General features: G+C 46.3%; 1 protein-coding gene across 1 annotated transcript in view; it reads left to right on the forward strand.

Annotated features, from left to right (window-relative positions):
* Positions 1-5,012: 5,012 nt before the first annotated feature.
* The window catches only part of CAMK1D (calcium/calmodulin dependent protein kinase ID), a gene marked incomplete in the record, with an annotated part of 231,385 nt that continues 218,133 nt past the window's right edge, over positions 5,013-18,264 (forward strand). The window contains 1 exon segment of the mRNA XM_087722389.1: positions 5,013-5,502. Within this exon segment, the coding sequence (XP_087578515.1) occupies positions 5,411-5,502 (92 nt within the window).

The raw sequence follows: 18,264 nt of genomic DNA on the forward strand, positions 1-18,264 counted from the left end.
GCATGCTCACACTGGGAACAGGCTCCCACTGTTCTTCTGCCTCGCTGATGTCAGACTCCGGAGGCTCCCAGATGGCCCTGGGCCCCTCTCTGCCTCCAACACAGAGCCCTCGTCCGAGCCTTCCCCAGACCTGCCCATGTTCCTTACCAACCTCCTCACTGTCCGACTCTGCTTCCAGCTCTGCCAAGCAATCAAACATTTATTTATTTTTTTTAAAAGAGAGCATTTCCCACCTAATACAGAATCAGTGGGAACAAATAGGCTGGCCTTTCGCTGTAATTCAATTTTTGAAAGAAGGACCCGGCTTCAGAATTGCAGAGGCAAAAGTTAAAGAAAGCGAGGAATTGATGCAGGAATTCTACAGGGAGCTTTTTTTGACGTAATTATTCCGTCTTAGCACCGGTGGGTGAAAAACATCTATTTCATTTATAATCCAATGCTTCTAAGACCAGATTGCAATCATAAAAGCCAAGCAAAAGACCCTGATTCATTCATTCCAGTTACAATGTTAATACCTCGGTGTATTTATCCTGGCGTTATATTAATAGCCAAATGACTTTTAATACAGGCACAACAATATTGTTTTTTATTACCCGCTTCTGATTAATAACCCAGCATAAGAAGAGATTTAAAGAAAAGAAAAAATTGGCTGGCGTCCGCCAGGGGGCAGTGTTAGCTAACTGGCTGAACTTCATTATAAACTCAGTTTCTGAGTTTTAAAAAAAACCCCAACATTTTGCAAAATCAGATCAGGTCAATTTTCTCGTACGGAAAAGTGGCACTGCAGACACCAATGGCGCAGAGCGTGTTTCCAGAACGATAGGAAATGGGGAACATCTTGTAAATAATGAAAGAGGAACAGAAGCTGGGTGTTCGAAAGGCTAAAACATTACGTTGCAAGAATTGGGGATGTCTAGCTTAATGAAAAGAAGGGCTAGGGGATAGCAGTGTTCCACTATTTGAGGGGCTGCCCCCCCAAAAAAGAGGGAGGGTCTCTAAAGCGCCTGCAGGCAGGGCAAAAAGCCATGGATGGAAAGCAAAAAAGCTAATGCAACCTTAAATTGCATTAACCGAGGGATGCAATCGAGATCAGGTGAGGTACTAACACGACTCTGCAAAGCTTTAGTAAGGCCACACTTGGAATCCTGCATCCAGTTTTGGTCACCAGACTATAAAAAAAAGATGTTGAGGCTTTAGAAGGAGTGCAGAGAAGAGGCCACCAGGTGATGAGGGGACTGGAGGCTAAAACATACGGGGGACGGTTGCAGGAACTGGATCTTCTTCCAGCTGCTAATCTGTTAAATCCAACAAGGAGAAATTTCCTGGCAGTGGGAACAATAAACCAGTGGAACAGCTTGCCTCCAGAAAGTTTTGAGCGCTTCATCTCTGGAAGTTTTTAAGAAGAGATAGAACAAACCACTTGTCTGGAATGGTATAGGTTTCATGCACTGAGCGTGGGGGTTGGACTAGAAGACCTCCAAGGTCCCTTCCAACTCTGTTATTCTGTTAAGCCAGTGTTTCTCAACCTTGGCCACTTGAAGATGTCCGGACTTCAACTCCCAGAATTCCCCAGACAGCGAATGCTGGCTGGGGAATTCTGGAGTTGAAGTCCAGACATCTTCAAGTTGACAAGGTTGAGAAACACTGTCCTAGACACTGAATTGTTTATACGCGAATGCTGGCTGGGGAATTCTGGGAGTTGAAGTCCGGACATCTTCAAGTTGACAAGGTTGAGAAACACTGTCCTAGACACTGAATTGTTTATACGCGAATGCTGGCTGGGGAATTCTGGGAGTTGAAGTCCGGACATCTTCAAGTGACCAAGGTTGAGAAACACTGTCCTAGACACTGAATTGTTTATACGCGAATGCTGGCTGGGGAATTCTGGGAGTTGAAGTCCGGACATCTTCAAGTGGCCAAGGTTGAGAAACACTGTGTTAAGCTTTCTTAACCAGGTGTGAGTATTTGAAAGGCATGTGGTCTCATTCTTGGGAATTAATCTTTTTCCAGCTGCTGAATCTTTCCTGGGATTCAGCCTTAAGAGGTGATTCTTCAGTTTGCTCAGCTTTCAAATCTGACCTCTCTGGACAAAAAAAACTCTATTATTCCTCTTCCTCCTTTAAGGTAACTTACAGGTAAAGCACAAACTTGGATTTTGATCCAGAGACGGGAAGATTTGAATGACTAACTACGTCCATTAGTACAGGGGGGAGGGGCTGGACTTGTTTAGTGGCCGTTTGAAATTACAACGACTCTGAAGAAACTGACTCGTGGCCATTTTTCACACTTACGACCGTTGGAGCATCCCTACAGCCGCGTGATCAAAATTTCCATTGCTGAGCTAGTCATTTAAGTGTTGAGTTTTGTCCCATTTCATGGCTTTTCTCGCTACAGTTGTTAAGTGAATCACTGCAGTTATTAAGTTGGTCACCCAGTTGTTGAGTGAATCTGGTTTTCCCTTTGATTTTGCCGGTCACGAAAAGAGGATCACGTGACCCTGGGATGCTGTGACCGTCGTAAATATGAGTCAGTGGCCAAGCATCTGAATTTTGATCACCTGAAACCCCAGGGATGGATTCCAATGGTCGTAAGCGTGAAAAGTAGCCCTAAGTCCCTTTTCCCAGTGCCGTTGTAACTCGAAATAGTCACTAAATGAACTGTTAAGTTGAGGACTATATATATATATATTCAGATAATTGTGGGGGAAACCAGCTATTTTTTCAGTGAGCTTCGTCCTGCCTCTTCAACGTTGCTTTCTTAAACCAGTCGCTTTGTTAAATCAATAAATTAATCGCTTTATTAAAGAAAGCAATGCTTGGTTAAATAAATCAACTGCCAGAGGTGCCCCCTGCCAAATGTTAAACCACGTTTTGCCAGCTGCAGGCGAATGAAATTGTCGCCGTGAAGGATGAGCTGCATTGCAGTTGGGATTTCTTTTGGGGTGATTATGCCCTTCAAGGCAGCAAAACCCTTGTAGTTTAAACCACAATTAATCCCAGCCAGGAATGCATTAAACACTGAACCCAGGTGAGTAAGGGGGCAGGTTACTCAATAATGCACAGGCCTGGCGGGTTTTTTTGCACTGATGCTCTGGAGGCCCCAACCATTGTGTAGTAGCAGAAGAGGCGGTGTGTGTAAATCCCAATTGTGCGGCTGGCTGCTTGTGATTCACAGCAGGTGGGAGACCCCCCAGTGGACAACCAGGGTTAAAACGGGGCAAACCCCAGCTGTAGAGGAAAGGAGGCTGGATGAGATATTCGGTTGCTCTATTCGGTGCCCCTTGAGATCATTTAGTCTACCCTTTTCTCGGTTTGGAGCCTCTTAAGTAGAGAGACAAACATCTCCTGTGGATTAATTGTAAAAAGGGGGGAGAGAGAGTAGTTATTTGAACCAGAGAAGAGCCAGCTGTTCCTTTGGTCACTTTTGGGGGGGGGGACAGCAACAACAGAGTTGGAAGGGACCTTGAAGGTCATCTAGTCCAACCCTCTGCTAACGCAGGAGACCTGTACTAGGGATTCGAACCGCGGAACTGCCGATGTGTTTGGGGACAGGAGGGGTCTTGGCTGAAGGACGCCTCCCCCCCCCCGTCTTTGGTGGCGGTGAGGGAGCCCAGGCCGGCTCTCCCCCGCGGCCGCCCCGTTGCAGACCGGAGCCGTCTTCCTGGCCAGGCAATCCCGACTGCGGGCCGGTTGTCGCATTGTTGGCCCCGCGGCTCCGCGCCCGGCTTGCCAAGCCCGTTGCCGCGGCCTCTCGCCTCCCCACTGGCCGGAAGGAGGGAAGGGAGGAAGGGAAAAAAGGGGAGAGAGGGAGAAATGGAGGAAGAGAAGGAGGGAGGACGGAGGAAGGGAAAGGAGGAAGGGGAAAAGAGATGGAGGAAGGAAAGAAGGGAGGAAGAAAGGGAAAAGCGAAGAAGGGAGGGAGGAAGAGAAGAAGGGAGGGAGGGAGGGAAAGGAGAAAGGGGAAAAGAGATGGAGGCAGGAAAGAAGGGAGGAACAAAGGAAAAAGGGAAGAAGGGAGGGAGGAAGAGAAGAAGGGAGGGAGGAAGGGAAAGGAGAAAGGGGAAAAGAGATGGAGGCAGGAAAGAAGGAAGGGAAAAAGAGGAGGAAGAAGGAAAGAAGGGAGGAAGAAAGGAAAAAGAAAAGAGGGAGGAAGAGAAGGAAGGGAAGGAGGAAGGAAGGGGAAAAAAAGGAAAGCGAGGGAGAAAGGTTGGAAAGAAAAAATGAGGGATGGAGGAAGGGAGGGAGGAAGAGAAGAAGAGAGGGGAAGGAAGAAAGGAAGGGACCCAGCTGGTGCAATGCGAATTTGTGGCGGGCCGTTTCGCAAGGGGAACGGGGGGGGGGAGAGGGAGGAGGAGGGGGAGCGGGCTTTGCAAGCGGGATGAGGGAGGGAGGGGGAGCGGGGGGGGGTGAAGAGGATGGAAGAAAGGCAGAAAGGCGTCTCCGCCCTCCCCCATTACCATAACAACTCAGCGCCCCCCCCCCAGCCCTGCAATGCCAGCGGGGGCCCTGGAGCTGCAGCCGCCGGAGGGCAGGGGGGGGGAGAGGGTCGCCCTCCGCTGCGCTCCCACTTGATCTCCTACACACACACACACACACAGAGGCACGTACACAGACACACACTCACAGGCACTCTCTCTCTACTCTCTCACACACAAACACAACCAGAGACACTGACACTCTCTCTCTCTCTCTCTCTCTCTCTCACACTCACACACACACACACACACACACACACACACACACGCCTAGAGGCACAGCTCCCCCCCGCCCATCTAGAGCGAAGCGAGGGCGCCGCGCGCTTCCCAGGAAAGTTCACTCTCGCTGCAAAGCGCAGGCAGGCGAAGGAGGGGAAGCCACTTTCTCTTTCTTTTCCCTTTCCCTTTCCTCCCTCCTCCTCCTCCTCCTCCTCCTCCTCCTCCTCCTCCAGCCTCCTAGAAGGGGGGGAGGCACGCCTCTCCTCCCCTCCACCCCCTTTGACACCCCACCAAGCCGAGAGAGGGAGAGAGAGAGAGAGAGGAAGAGAGAGAGAGAGAGGAAGGATGGCGTGAAAAGCAGGCGCGGGAAAGAAAAGGAAGAAGACGAGAGGAGAGAGGGAAGGAAGGGGGGAAAGAGAAAAGAAGACAGGAGGAAAGAAGGAAAGAAGACAGAGGAAGGAAGGAAGGAAGGAAGGAAGGAAGGAAGGAAGGAAGGAAGGAAGGAAGGAAGGAAGGAAGGAAGGAAAAGGACCGGGAAACTGTCCAAGTTTAGCCCGAGAGGAGCTCCGCACCGCCTGCCAGGAAGAACCCGGAGGGCTCCGCGAAGAAGAGAAAGCAAAAGCCGCTAGCTTCCTCCTCTTCCTCCTCCTCCTTCCCCGGCTGGCGCCCGCCTCGCCTCGCCCGCCCGCCGGCTCCCTCGGCTCCTCCGCCGCGGCCATGGCCCAGGAGAACGGCGAGACGCGCGGCTCGTCCTGGAAGAAGCCCGCCGAGGACATCGGCCGCATCTTCGCCTTCAAGGAGACCCTGGGACGTAAGTGCGGGGCGCCTCTCGCCATCCTTGGGGGGCCAGGGGGCTGGGCAGGGGTCTCCACTTGGAAGGGGAGGGGGGGAGGCAGGCAGGGGTCAGCGCTGGAGTTGGGTGTAAGGGGGTCCCTGTTCCCAGCAGCGCTTGGCCAGGTGGGACGGGGCTGGGTGGAAAAACCCCATTCCCCCTGGAAGGAGACCCCCGACCCTTCATTCTGGAGAAGGAGGGGGTCGCCCTCCCCCACCTCCTCTCAGCCCCTCCCTTCCCCACCCAACTTAGCCCTGGGGGGGGGAGATGTCCCACCAGGTCCCCCTTGGGGGAAGCCAACAGCTAGGAGGCCCCTGGGAGGCTTCCTCACCACCACCCAGTGGTGGACCAGACCCACCTCTCTTCCTGGCCTCCAACCTCCTTTAAGGTAGCCTTGGGTTCCTCCTCTTGTTGAGGTTGAGTTGTTGAGCTCTCACACAGGGTGGTGTGTCCTTGCGGTGCCTTCTCTGCGCCAAGCGGAGGAGGCTGGTTTGTGTAGCCAAATCTCTAAAGGTTGTTCTCCACACCTCCCTCCCCGAGGATGGGGCAGAGAGCCTATCTCGATGTGTCTCGGCCAACTGTCCTCTGTTTGTCCCAGACCTGGCGTGGAGGGCTGGGTCCGTTGTGGGCAGGAGGTGTGTTCCTTGTGTTGGTTTGTGGACTGGTTCTTTCACCAACTGGTGTTTTGAGCAGAGACGGTGGGTGATGGAAAGTCCTTTTGGAAACAGTCGTAAGAAAGTGGATTTTGATGTCTGGGTGGGGGGACTGCCTGTTCCTCTGCCCACGTGTAGGGTCTCTTGTAGAATGCAGGTAGTCCTCGGCTTACGACGGTTCGCTTAGTGGCTGTTTGAAGCCACTAGGTGACCTACAGCCCTTTTCACAGTTAACAACTGTTCCAGCTTCCCTCTGTGTGTGTGTGTGTGTTGTGTGATTTACATTCAGATAATGACAAATGACTCGCTTTTACGACGGCGGCGGTGTCCCACGGGGCCGCGCCATCCGAAACTGGATTCAGGTTCCTGCTTTAACACCGCTTCCCTTAAGGACGGCGGCGAGGGAAGTCGTAAAATGGGCATGAACGAATTCCTCGCTTTTTAGCGACAGGAAGGCAGGGCTCGCCAGAGGTCGTAAGTCGAGACTACGTGTGTGTGGTGGATGGTTTTCAAGAGGAAGAAGATTCTTGGATCCATGGCGAGCGGGGGTGGGTGGGTGGATGGGGGGGGGGGCTAATACAAAACCAGGAATGTCAGCTGTCCGTATTTATAGAGCCGGGATTTCAAAGGGTAAATACAGATTGTGGCGTGTGCCTCCTCCTGAATCTGACAGCGGGATCTATTCATAGCATGTGGAGCCGCAAGGAGAGGAGGGGAGGTGGGATCTCTTTTATCCCCCCTCCTTCACTCTTCTCGCTGGAATATTTTCTCCCTCCTCCCCCCCTTTTTATTTATAGTGCTCGGATAAAAAGATTAGCAAAATGGAGGTTTTGATTGCAATCTCCTTGGCTTCGTGCCCACCCTGGCGGGGTTTTCACCCGGCGTGTTGGGGGCGGGGGGCGCGTATAAGAAGCGATTAAAACCATGAATCCAGCACTGGCAAAATATTCTTCTGGCCGGGCGTCGGGGAAAGCCCTAGTGGACCACCGAAGTATCGGTGGAAGCTCGGCTCAGTCGTAGTAACGGCGAGGAGGGCGGGATGAACAGAGGTGAACATAGATTAACAGAGACGGAAGGGACGTTGTAGGCCTGGGATAGCAATAGCAATAGCAGTAGACTTATATACCGCTTCATAGGGCTTTCAGCCCTCTCTAAGCGGTTTACAGAGTCAGCATATTGCCCCCAACAACAATCCGGGTCCTCATTTCACCCACCTCGGAAGGATGGAAGGCTGAGTCAACCTTGAGCCGGTGAGATTAGAACCGCCGAACTGCAGATAACAGTCAGCTGAAGTGGCCTGCAGTACTGCACCCTAACCACTGCGCCACCTCGGCTCGGGATGGCGAAACGTTGGCACTCTCGTGGCGCGAGGGGCACGCAGAGCCCTCTCTGCGGGCACGCCAGCCTTCACCCCAGCCTAGCTCCGCCACAAAGGCCTGGGCACCTCCTGCTGGCCAGCTGGTTTTCGGGTCTCGGCCACTACGTTTGTGGTGGTGGATGGTTTCACGAGGAAGAAGATTCTTGGATCCATGGCGAGGGTGGGAAAGCGTAGGAGGGTGGGGCAGGGCGCATGTGCGGGGGGGGGCACTCACATTGCATTTTGGGGGGTTCGCCTCCTGCAACAACCTGGAAACCAAAACGGGGCATGGGGGTACTGTGTGGGGGGCCCATTGCTGGTATAGATTCTCCTGCTTGAGCAGGGGGTTGGAGTAGAAGACCTCCAAGGTCCCTTCCAACTCCTTTACTCTCTGAGTTGGTCCGTCAGGTGAGCCCTTCTAGATGATTGGGGCTGGGGGATGGGCCACTGGATTTGGGGACAGTGTCCTCGCTTTGCTTATCCAATGACAATGGTTTTCGGCAAGGCCTGGAAGACCAGGAATCCATCGGCAGTCTCAACATGGGCTTTGTGGTACTTTTTCCCAAAGAAGACCAGATCAAGCTAGAACGCGACCAAGCGTTTTGTACAGTGGTGGGATTCAAAGAATTTAACAACCGGTTCTCTGTCCTAATGACCAGGTGGGCAGGCGGGGCTTAGTGGTCATGTGATCATGTAGGCGTGGCCAAGTCAATGTCACTCACGTCGATGGGCGCTTCATCTTAGTTGTTACAATGGTAATAAGGGTTAATGAAGAGGCAGTTTCTGTAAGCGAGGACAATAAAGAGGAGGCTAGAAACAACACCAGAATGTTTCCTTCCTGCCTTCCTTACAGGATTAGCCTTGTAAAGTGGGGAAAAAAATAAAATGAGATTTCTTCCACCAACCGGTTCTCCGAACTGCTTAGAAAGTTACCAACCGGTTCTCCCGAATAGGTGCGAACCGGCTGAATCCCACCACTGGTTTTGTGCAATTAATTGTTCTACTTTCCCATTGCACTGTACGCCTAACAGCCAAAGTGCAGGATTGGCAACGGTCCTTATTTTTAGAGAGCCGAGGTGGCGCAGTGGTTAGAGTGCAGCACTGCAGGCTACTTCAGGTGACTGCAGTTCTGCATTTCGGTGGTTCAAATCTCACCGGCTCAGGGTTGACTCAGCCTTCCATCCTTCCAAGGTGGGTGAAATGAGGACCCGGATTGTTGTTGGGGGCAAATATGCTGACTCTGTAAACCGCTTAGAGAGGGCTGAAAGCCCTATGAAGCAGTATATAAGTCTAACTGCTATTGCTATCTATCTATCTATCTATCTATCTATCTATCTATCTATCTATCTATCTATCTATCTATCTATCTATCTATCTACCTATCTATCTTATCTATTCTATCTATATCTATATCTATCTCTCCCTCCCTCCCTCTCTCTATATCTATCTCTCCCTCTCTCTATATCTATCTATCTATCTATCTATCTATCTATCTATCTATCTATCTATCTATCTATCTATCTATCTATCTATCTATCTATCTATCTATCTATCTATCTATCTGGGTGAAATGAGGACCCAGACTGTGGGGGGAAATATGCTGACTCTGTAAACCGCTTAGAGAGGGCTGAAAGCCCTATGAAGCGGTATATAAGTCTAACTGCTATTGCTATCTATCTATCTATCTATCTATCTATCTATCTATCTATCTATCTATCTATCTATCTATCTACCTATCTATCTTATCTATTCTATCTATATCTATCTATATCTATCTCTCCCTCCCTCCCTCTCTCTATATCTATCTCTCCCTCTCTCTATATCTATCTATCTATCTATCTATCTATCTATCTATCTATCTATCTATCTATCTATCTATCTATCTATCTATCTATCTATCTATCTATCTATCTATCTATCTATCTGGGTGAAATGAGGACCCAGACTGTGGGGGGAAATATGCTGACTCTGTAAACCGCTTAGAGAGGGCTGAAAGCCCTATGAAGCGGTATATAAGTCTAACTGCTATTGCTATTGCTATTGCTAGGGGTGAGTTTTTGATTCAACGGTGATCCTTTGGGGGGGGGGGGTGAGAGGCAGGGCTGAAAGCAGGAAAGTGTGGCTGAGGCAGGAGGAGGAGGATTTCCCCACTGAAGGAAATGTCTGTTTCAAATCGTGTTGAGTCATCCCACCTGCTTCATCTCATAATCCGGATTAAACCAGAGATGACCCAAAGAGAATTTAGATCAGAAATCACCTAGGAAACCCTGAGATAACAGATTTTGTGGTTGGTCTGAAGAAGGCGTGGCTTTCATACAGGTAAAAAGGTAAAGGTTTCCCCTCGCAGGTATGTGCTAGTCGTTCCCGACTCTAGGGGGCGCTGCTCATCTCCCTTTCAAAGCCGAAGGATGTGGGTGTTTATCCACATTCCCCTGAAAGACCGTGACAACTCGAAGGATAGGATGAAAGAGGGAGGGAGGGAGGGAGGAAGGAAGGGATAGGATGAAAGGGAGGGAGAGAGGGAGGAAGGATGGAAGAAAGGAAGGAAGGAAGGGAGATGAAAGAAAGGAAGGGAGGAAGGAAAAAGGAAGGAAGGAATAGAATGAAAGAAATGGAGGGAGGAAGGAAAAAGGAAGGAAGGAATAGAATGAAAGAAAGGGAGGGAGGAAGGAAAAAGGAACGAAGGAAGGAATAGAATGAAAGAAAGGGAGGGAGGAAGGAAAAAGGAAGGAAGGAATAGAATGAAAGAAAGGGAGGGAGGAAGGAAAAAGGAAGGAAGGAATAGAATGAAAGAAAGGGAGGGAGGAAGGAAAAAGGAAGGAAGGAAGGAATAGAATGAAAGAAAGGGAGGGAGGGAGGAAGGAAAAAGGAAGGAAGGAAGGAATAGAATGAAAGGGAGGGAGGGAGGAAGGAAGGAAAAAGGAAGGAAGGAAGGAAAAGAATGAAAGAAACGGAGGGAGGAAGGAAAAAGGAAGGAAGGAATAGAATGAAAGAAAGGGAGGGAGGAAGGAAAAAGGAAGGAATAGAATGAAAGAAAGGGAGGGAGGGAGGAAAAAGGAAGGAAGATAAAGTATAACAGAATGACAGAGTAAGAGAATTGGAAGGACCTTGGAGGTCTTCTAGTCCAGCCCCCTGCTCAAGCAGGAGACCTTATATCTCTTCTTCAAAGCCTCCCGTGATGGAGCACTCACAGCTTCTGGTGGCAAGCTGTTCCACTGGTTAATTCTCCTCACTGTCAGGAAGTTTCTCCAGAGTTCTAGGTTGGGTTCTACGTTACTTTGAGGAATTATTTGTGGACTGGGGTCCAATGAGGGCTTCTTCATCCACGGGGCCAGCCCTTAGGAAACCTCTGAGATTCAATCCTCCCCTTACGATCGCAATTAAGTCCAACATTTCTGTTACTAAGCGAGACACCTGTTAAGTCAGTTCGGCTCCATTTTTCCACCTTTCTTGCCACGTAGGCTTAAGCGAATGGCTGCTGTTGTTAAATCAGTCCAACGGTCGTTAAACGAAGCCCGTCTCCCCCCCCTGGATTTTGCTCATCAGACAGTCGCAAAAGGGGATCATGTGACACACACACCCTCCCCGGAAACTGCGACCGTCATAAATACGAGTCAGTTGCCAAGGGTCTGAATTCCGACCACGCTTTGGGATGCCACAAGGGTCGCGCGTGGGAAAACTGATCAGCAGGCATCTGTTTCACTGCCGTCGTAATGTGGAAAAGTCACTAAATTAACGTAAGTTGAGGACTACCCGTATACTGGAACAAATCAAACAAATCTCGCTTATTTTCTCATCCCCAGAAGCTTTTTTGGAGCATCAATCATGTTTTAATACACTGAAGATTAGAGCTTTCGGTGGGCCTGAAAAAAAATCAATATGTAAAATAAAATAAAATATCAGCTGGTGGCTCGAAGCTGGTGCTTTCAGCCGATAGTAGCTCTGGGGTCAGGAGTTCTCCTTTGAGTAACTACAGCATGCTACACCTCCCAATTGCTTGATGGACTGGAGCTGCTGTCAATCAAGCCATTGGGTGGGTGAGTGTGGAGCCATGCGGAAGGGAAGGAGGAGGGGGGGAGTGGGCATTCCCACGGAGGCACACAATGGCTACTCCGAGATTAGGTCTGATTAACGTGGAGTAGGAAACTCCAGCGACATCTACTTACAAACCAGGGTGCATCCATTTGTAAAACTGTACATTCCTCCTATTTACTCGAGAGTAAGGGCTTTTGCATTTAGCCCAAATTCTGGGGAAGAAAAGCTTTTGAATGCAGAATTTCAGGGATATTTGATCTGTCTGTCTGTCTGTCTATCTCTATCTCTATCAATCTATCTATCTATCTATCTATCTATCTATCTATCTATCTATCTATCTATCTATCTATCTATCTATCATCTATCTATCTATCTATCTATCTATCTATCTATCTATCTATCTATCTTTATCTCTCTCTCTCTCTCTCTCTGTATCTATATCCATCCATCCATCCATCCATCCATCCATCCATCCATATCTATCTATCTATCTATCTATCTATCTATCTATCTATCTATCTATCTATCTATCTATCTTTATTTCTATATATTTCCTCTCTTTCTCTCTCTCTCTATATCTTTATATCTATCTATCTATCTATCTATCTATCTATCTATCTATCTATCTATCTATGTTTATCTCTCTCTCTGTATCTATATCTATCCATCTATCTCTCTCTCTATCTCTCTATCTCTCTTTATCTCTCTCTCTTTCTCTCTCTCTCTCTCTCTATCTTTATCTCTCTCTCTGTATCTATATGCATGCATCTATCTATCTATCTATCTATCTATCTATCTATCTATCTATCTATCTATCTATCATCTATCTATCTTTATCTCTTTCTGTATCTATATCTATATCCATCCATCCATCCATCCATCCATCCATCCATCCATCCATCTATATATCTTTATTTCTATATCTTTCCTCTCTCTATATCTATCTATCTATCTATCTATCTATCTATCTATCTATCTATCTATCTATCTATCTATCTATCTATCTATCTATCTATCTGTCTCTATCTATCTTTATCTCTCTCTCTCTGTATCTATATCTATATCTATCCATCCATCCATCCATCCATCCATCCATCCATCCATCCATCCATCCATCCATCCATCCATCTCTCTCTCTCTCTCTCTACCTACCTACCTACCTACCTACCTACCTACCTACCTATCTACCTCTATATCTTTATTTCTATATCTCTCCCCCCCCCCGCTCATCATCATATTTAGCTCTGTTTTAAAAGAAGGGCCAAAGAACATACTTTATGTGTTGTTGTGAACTATGGTTGAGGATTCTAAGAATAGCTGACAGTTTCCTCTGGGTTTCGGTGAGCCTTGGCGTGACGTCATTCGAAGTTTTGGGATTGCCATGGTGATTTTGTGAAACTTTGGGGGAAAGTTGTCACAATACGGGTGACTAATGGGGAGCCGTCTTCCCATTCGCTGGTCCTGATGGCTAATCCAGGGAGATTTCTGGTGGTTGAAAAACCTGCTTCCATTTGTGGTGAGCCGTGCCCATGTTCGATTTGCAGAACAACGGAGTGGATGGAATCCATATTTCACCCCTCTATTGATTTTTTTGTAAGAGAAGTCCTTGAAAGAAAGAACATAATAATATTTATAATTTTGGGATGCATAATATTTACATTCCTAACTCTGCAAGAATATGATGATGACTGTAAGGGAAATGACAAGGCTGGGGAAGAGAGAGATGATTTATGAGGGCAGGATTTCCAGCCAGTAGCAAAATAGATTGTGCAGGAAAAGCAAATTCAGGAAGCGCTTTCGAAAGAATAAAAAAAATATTGGGAATAAGTTCCATATTTGAGGCTACTTTGGTTCCATTTCCTTTATTCAAGTTACGGTCGAAAACCATGTTATGAAATACGGAAAGTTCTTGACTTACGATCACAAATGAGCTCCACATTTCCGCTGCTAACGGAGACATACTATGTTCCGTGAGTTTTGCCCCATTTCACGACGTTTCTCGCCACGTGCGTTAAGTGAATCGCTGCAGTTGTTAAGTGAGCCGCACGGTGGTGCAATGAATTCTGGCCTCGCCGTTATTAACTTTGTTTCTCCGGAGGTTTCCCAAAGGAGATTGATCTCACATGACCTTGGGAACGCTACGACCGTCGTTAAAGGCGAGTCAGTTGCCAAGCATCCGAATAGAAATCACGCGAACCTGGGGACGCAGCAAGGGTCGTAAGTGTGAAAAACGGCCGTGACTCGCTTTTTTCAGCGCCGCTGTAACTTTGAACGGTCCCTAAACAGAGTGTTTTTTAAGCCAAGGACTGCTGTTTAAGAAGATGTCAGGATTCCTAACTGTCAGTTATAGGGAATTAATGCTTTTCCAACAACTCCTGGAATTTGTGCGTCAATAGAATAGAGAATAGAGAATAGAGAATAGAGAATAGAGAATAGAGAATAGAGAATAGAGAATAGAGAATAGAGAATAGAGAATAGAGAATAGAGAATAGAGAATAGAGAATAGAGAATAGAATAGAATAGAGAATAGAATAGAATAGAGAATAGAATAGAATAGAGAATAGACTAGAATAGAGAATAGAATAGAATAGAGAATAGACTAGAATAGAGAATAGAATAGAATAGAGAATAGAATAGAATAGAGAATAGAATAGAATAGAATAGAGAATAGAATAGAATAGAGAATAGAATAGAATAGAATAGAGAATAGACTAGAATAGAGAATAGACTAGAATAGAGAATAGAATAGAGAATAGAATAGAATAGAGAATAGAATAGAATAGAGAATAGAATAGAATAGAGAATAGAATAGGGAATAGAATAGAATAGAGAATAGAATAGGGAATAGAATAGAATAGAGAATAGAATAGAATAGAGAATAGAATAGAATAGAATAAATAGAATAGAGAATAGAGAATAGAGAATAGAGAATAGAGAATAGAGAATAGAGAATAGAGAATAGAGAATAGAGAATAGAGAATAGAGAATAGAGAATAGAGAATAGAGAATAGAGAATAGAGAATAGAATAGAGAATAGAATAGAGAATAGAATAGAATAGAATAGAGAATAGAATAGAATAGAGAATAGAATAGAATAGAGAATAGAATAGAATAGAACAGAACAACAGAGTCGGAAGGGACCTTGGAGGTCTTCTAGTCCAACCCCTCTGCTTAGGCAGGAAACCCTACACCACTTGGGTTATCCAACATCTTCTTAAAAACTTCCAGTGTTGGAGCATTCACAACTTCTGGAGGCTCTTCCTAAGGAAGGGATGGTTAACCTTTTGGTCCTCATGTGCCAAAATTGTGCATGCCTGCCCTCGTCCATAATGCAGTGTGCTCCACCTCCCTGCGCATGCATCCACGGCCCTTCCGTGCTCCCCCTGCACATGCACGCGACCCCCCATGCCCCGTTTTTGAGCCAAGCGGGCCTCCCTGAAGCCTCCTGGGACCAAAAGCAGGCCGCGGGGGGAACACCACCACCCCGTATCCGTCCCCCGCCTCACCGCTGTGACCCGCTGGCTTCCCGCCCATGCGCTCACATCCCCCCACTTCCACAGCAGAGACCCGAAAATCAGCGGGCTGCCAGGGGGCACACGCCTGGGTGGAGCTTCGCTGGGTGAGGGTTCGCGTGCCCGCAGAGGGGGCTCCTCCTGCTGCCTGTACCCTGTGTGCCGTAGAGCCGAGGTGGCGCAGTGGTTAAATGCAGCACTGCAGGCTACTTCAGCTGACTGCAGTTCAGCAGTTCGGCGGTTCTAATCTCACCAGGCTCAGGGTTGACTCAGCCTTCCATCCTTCCGAGGTGGGTAAAATGAGGACCCAGATTGTTGTTGGGGGAGATATGCTGACTCTGTAAACCGCTTAGAGAGGGCTGAAAGCCCTATGAAGCGGTATATAAGTCTAACTGCTATTGATATCTATCTATCTATCTATCTATCTATCTATCTATCTATCTATCTATCTATCTATCTATTCTATATCTATCTATATCTATCTATCCCTCCTTCCCTCTCTCTATATCTATCTCTTCCTCTCTCTATATCTATCTATCTATCTATCTATCTATCTATCTATCTATCTATCTATCTATCTATCTATCTATCTATCTATCTATCTATCTATCTATCTATCTATCTATCTATCTATCTATCTGGGTGAAATGAGGACCCAGACTGTGGGGGACTCTGTAAACTGCTTAGAGAGGGCTGAAAGCCCTATGAAGCGGTATATAAGTCTAACTGCTATTGCTATCTATCTATCTATCTATCTATCTATCTATCTATCTATCTATCTATCTATCTATTCTATATCTATCTATATCTATCTATCCCTCCTTCCCTCTCTCTATATCTATCTCTTCCTCTCTCTATATCTATCTATCTATCTATCTATCTATCTATCTATCTATCTATCTATCTATCTATCTATCTATCTATCTATCTATCTATCTATCTATCTATCTATCTGGGTGAAATGAGGACCCAGACTGTGGGGGACTCTGTAAACTGCTTAGAGAGGGCTGAAAGCCCTATGAAGCGGTATATAAGTCTAACTGCTATTGCTATCTATCTATCTATCTATCTATCTATCTATCTATCTAGGTGAAATGAGGGGGCAATTTGCTGACTCTGTAAACCGCTTAGAGAGGGCCGAAAGCCCTATGAAGCGGTATATAAGTCTAACTGCTATTGCTATCGCTATCATGGCACTAAGGGAGCAAAAAAGGAACATCAGCCAGAAATCCCGGGCAGTCAATGCAAAGAAAAGCACACAGAGAGAGAGAGAGAGAGAGAGAGAGAGGAAAACTTAGAGGAACATCTGGCAAAGGGCCTTAAGACAAATAAAAATACAAATTGGATGCGGGAACTGATAAGGGAAGGCGGAGAGATTTAAGAAAAGCAAGGAAAACAGGCACCGAAGCTGAATTGCTTCTTTATTTTTATTTTTTCACTGAGGCTGAGGATAGAGAACAGATGCTCCAGCCTTCGCCGGCTCCCCCCGCCCCCCCCCCGCAACCCAACGGAGAGAAATAAATGTTAATAAGCTTAAGCGACCGACTGGGAGGGACGGGGAGATAAGTCCAGATGGCATCCATCTGACGGATCTTCAAAGAATTAAGAAGGGAAATTGCTGACAAAAAGTTACATCTTGTCTCTGCGGCATTAGCCTTTGTCCCCCCCCAGGATGGGAAAAATAAACATTAGAAACACTGGTGTTTTTTTCCCTTTAGAAAGGGGGTTGATTGTGGAAGGAGGCAGGCTGGATGTTACTCTTGGTAGAGTAATAGAATAGATAGAATAGAGTTGGAAGGGACCTTGGAGGTCTTCTAGTCCAACCCCCTGCTTGCAGTTTTACTCTTGGTGGAATAAAAATTCGGTTTTACTTTTGTTGGAGTAAAAATTCGGTTTTACTTTTGTTGGAGTAAAATTCGGTTTTACTTTTGTTGGAGTAAAAATTCAGTTTTACTTTTGTTGGAGTAAAATTCGGTTTTACTTTTGTTAAAGCAAAATTCAGTTTTACTCTTATTAAGGAAAATTCAGTTTTACTTTTGTTGGAGTAAAATTCAGTTTTACTTTTGTTGGAGTAAAATTCAGTTTTACTTTTGTTGGAGTAAAATTCGGTTTTACTTTTGTTAAAGCAAAATTCAGTTTTACTCTTATTAAGGAAAATTCAGTTTTACTCTTATTAAGGAAAATTCAATTTTACTTTTGTTGGAGTAAAAATTCAGTTTTACTTTTGTTGGAGTAAAATTCGGTTTTAATTTTGTTGGAGTAAAATTCAGTCTTACTCTTGTTGGACTAAAATTCACTTTTACTCTTCTTAAGGAAAATTCAGTTTTACTCTTGTTAAGAAGAAGAACTGAAGAACCGAGGAAGCTTCTTGGATGGGAAGTGAAAGGTTTTCGAAGGAAAAAAAAAACCTCAAGAAAGTCCCGAAGATGTTTTTTTTCAAGAGGCAGCTGGGCTTTGTTTTTCCTTGAGGTCATTTCGCTTCTCATCCAGGAAGCTTCCTCAGTTCTTCAGCTGACTTTCAAAGCAACTGGACTTTGTTGAAAACATTTCACTTCTCATCCAAGCAGCTTCTCCAGTTCTGAAGAAAAAGAAGAACCGAGGAAGCTTCTTGGATTCTTTTGATTCTCAAAACGCCTTCAAGAAGAAAAAAAATCCACTGCTTCTTGAATAAAAAATCACCTTTGGGGGCAACCATGACTTGGATGACCCAGAATCTCCAAACACCATAAAACTAAAAAAAGTCCAGTTCCCCTCTGCAAAAAAATAAACACCGTTGGGACATTCAGTTGGGAAGCAAAATCAGATGGATAAGTAACTTTTTTTGTAGATGTGAATCAGTTCTAATAATGCTGAAGATCAACCGTGAAAATTTTAAGCTCTGTGTACACAACATTTCTCTGACTGTCTGTGAGAACAAGGCCTGTTTGTTTCTCCTGCCCTTGCTTGTTTTTTTCTCAGGCTTGGAGGTCGATAGTTGTGTTTACACAAGCTTGTTATCTGGATCCATCATCCTATCTTCCTGCCTCAACAAAGTCAGGCTTCACAGCTTGCAAAGAACTCACGAGCTTTATGCCCTTCTCTAGTTAAGGAGCAGGCTCCAACTTGTGGGCCCGGTTCTTCTGGAGAACTTCTGAAGACTGTATTCCTGGCAAGTCATCCGATCGCTAAACCGCAGGCTGTCC

This window comes from Thamnophis sirtalis, unplaced genomic scaffold, assembly GCF_051295495.1.
Source record: "Thamnophis sirtalis isolate CommonGarterSnake01/CBP01778 unplaced genomic scaffold, rThaSir2_p1.2 scaffold_9, whole genome shotgun sequence".
Classification (NCBI taxonomy): Eukaryota; Metazoa; Chordata; class Lepidosauria; order Squamata; family Natricidae; genus Thamnophis; species Thamnophis sirtalis.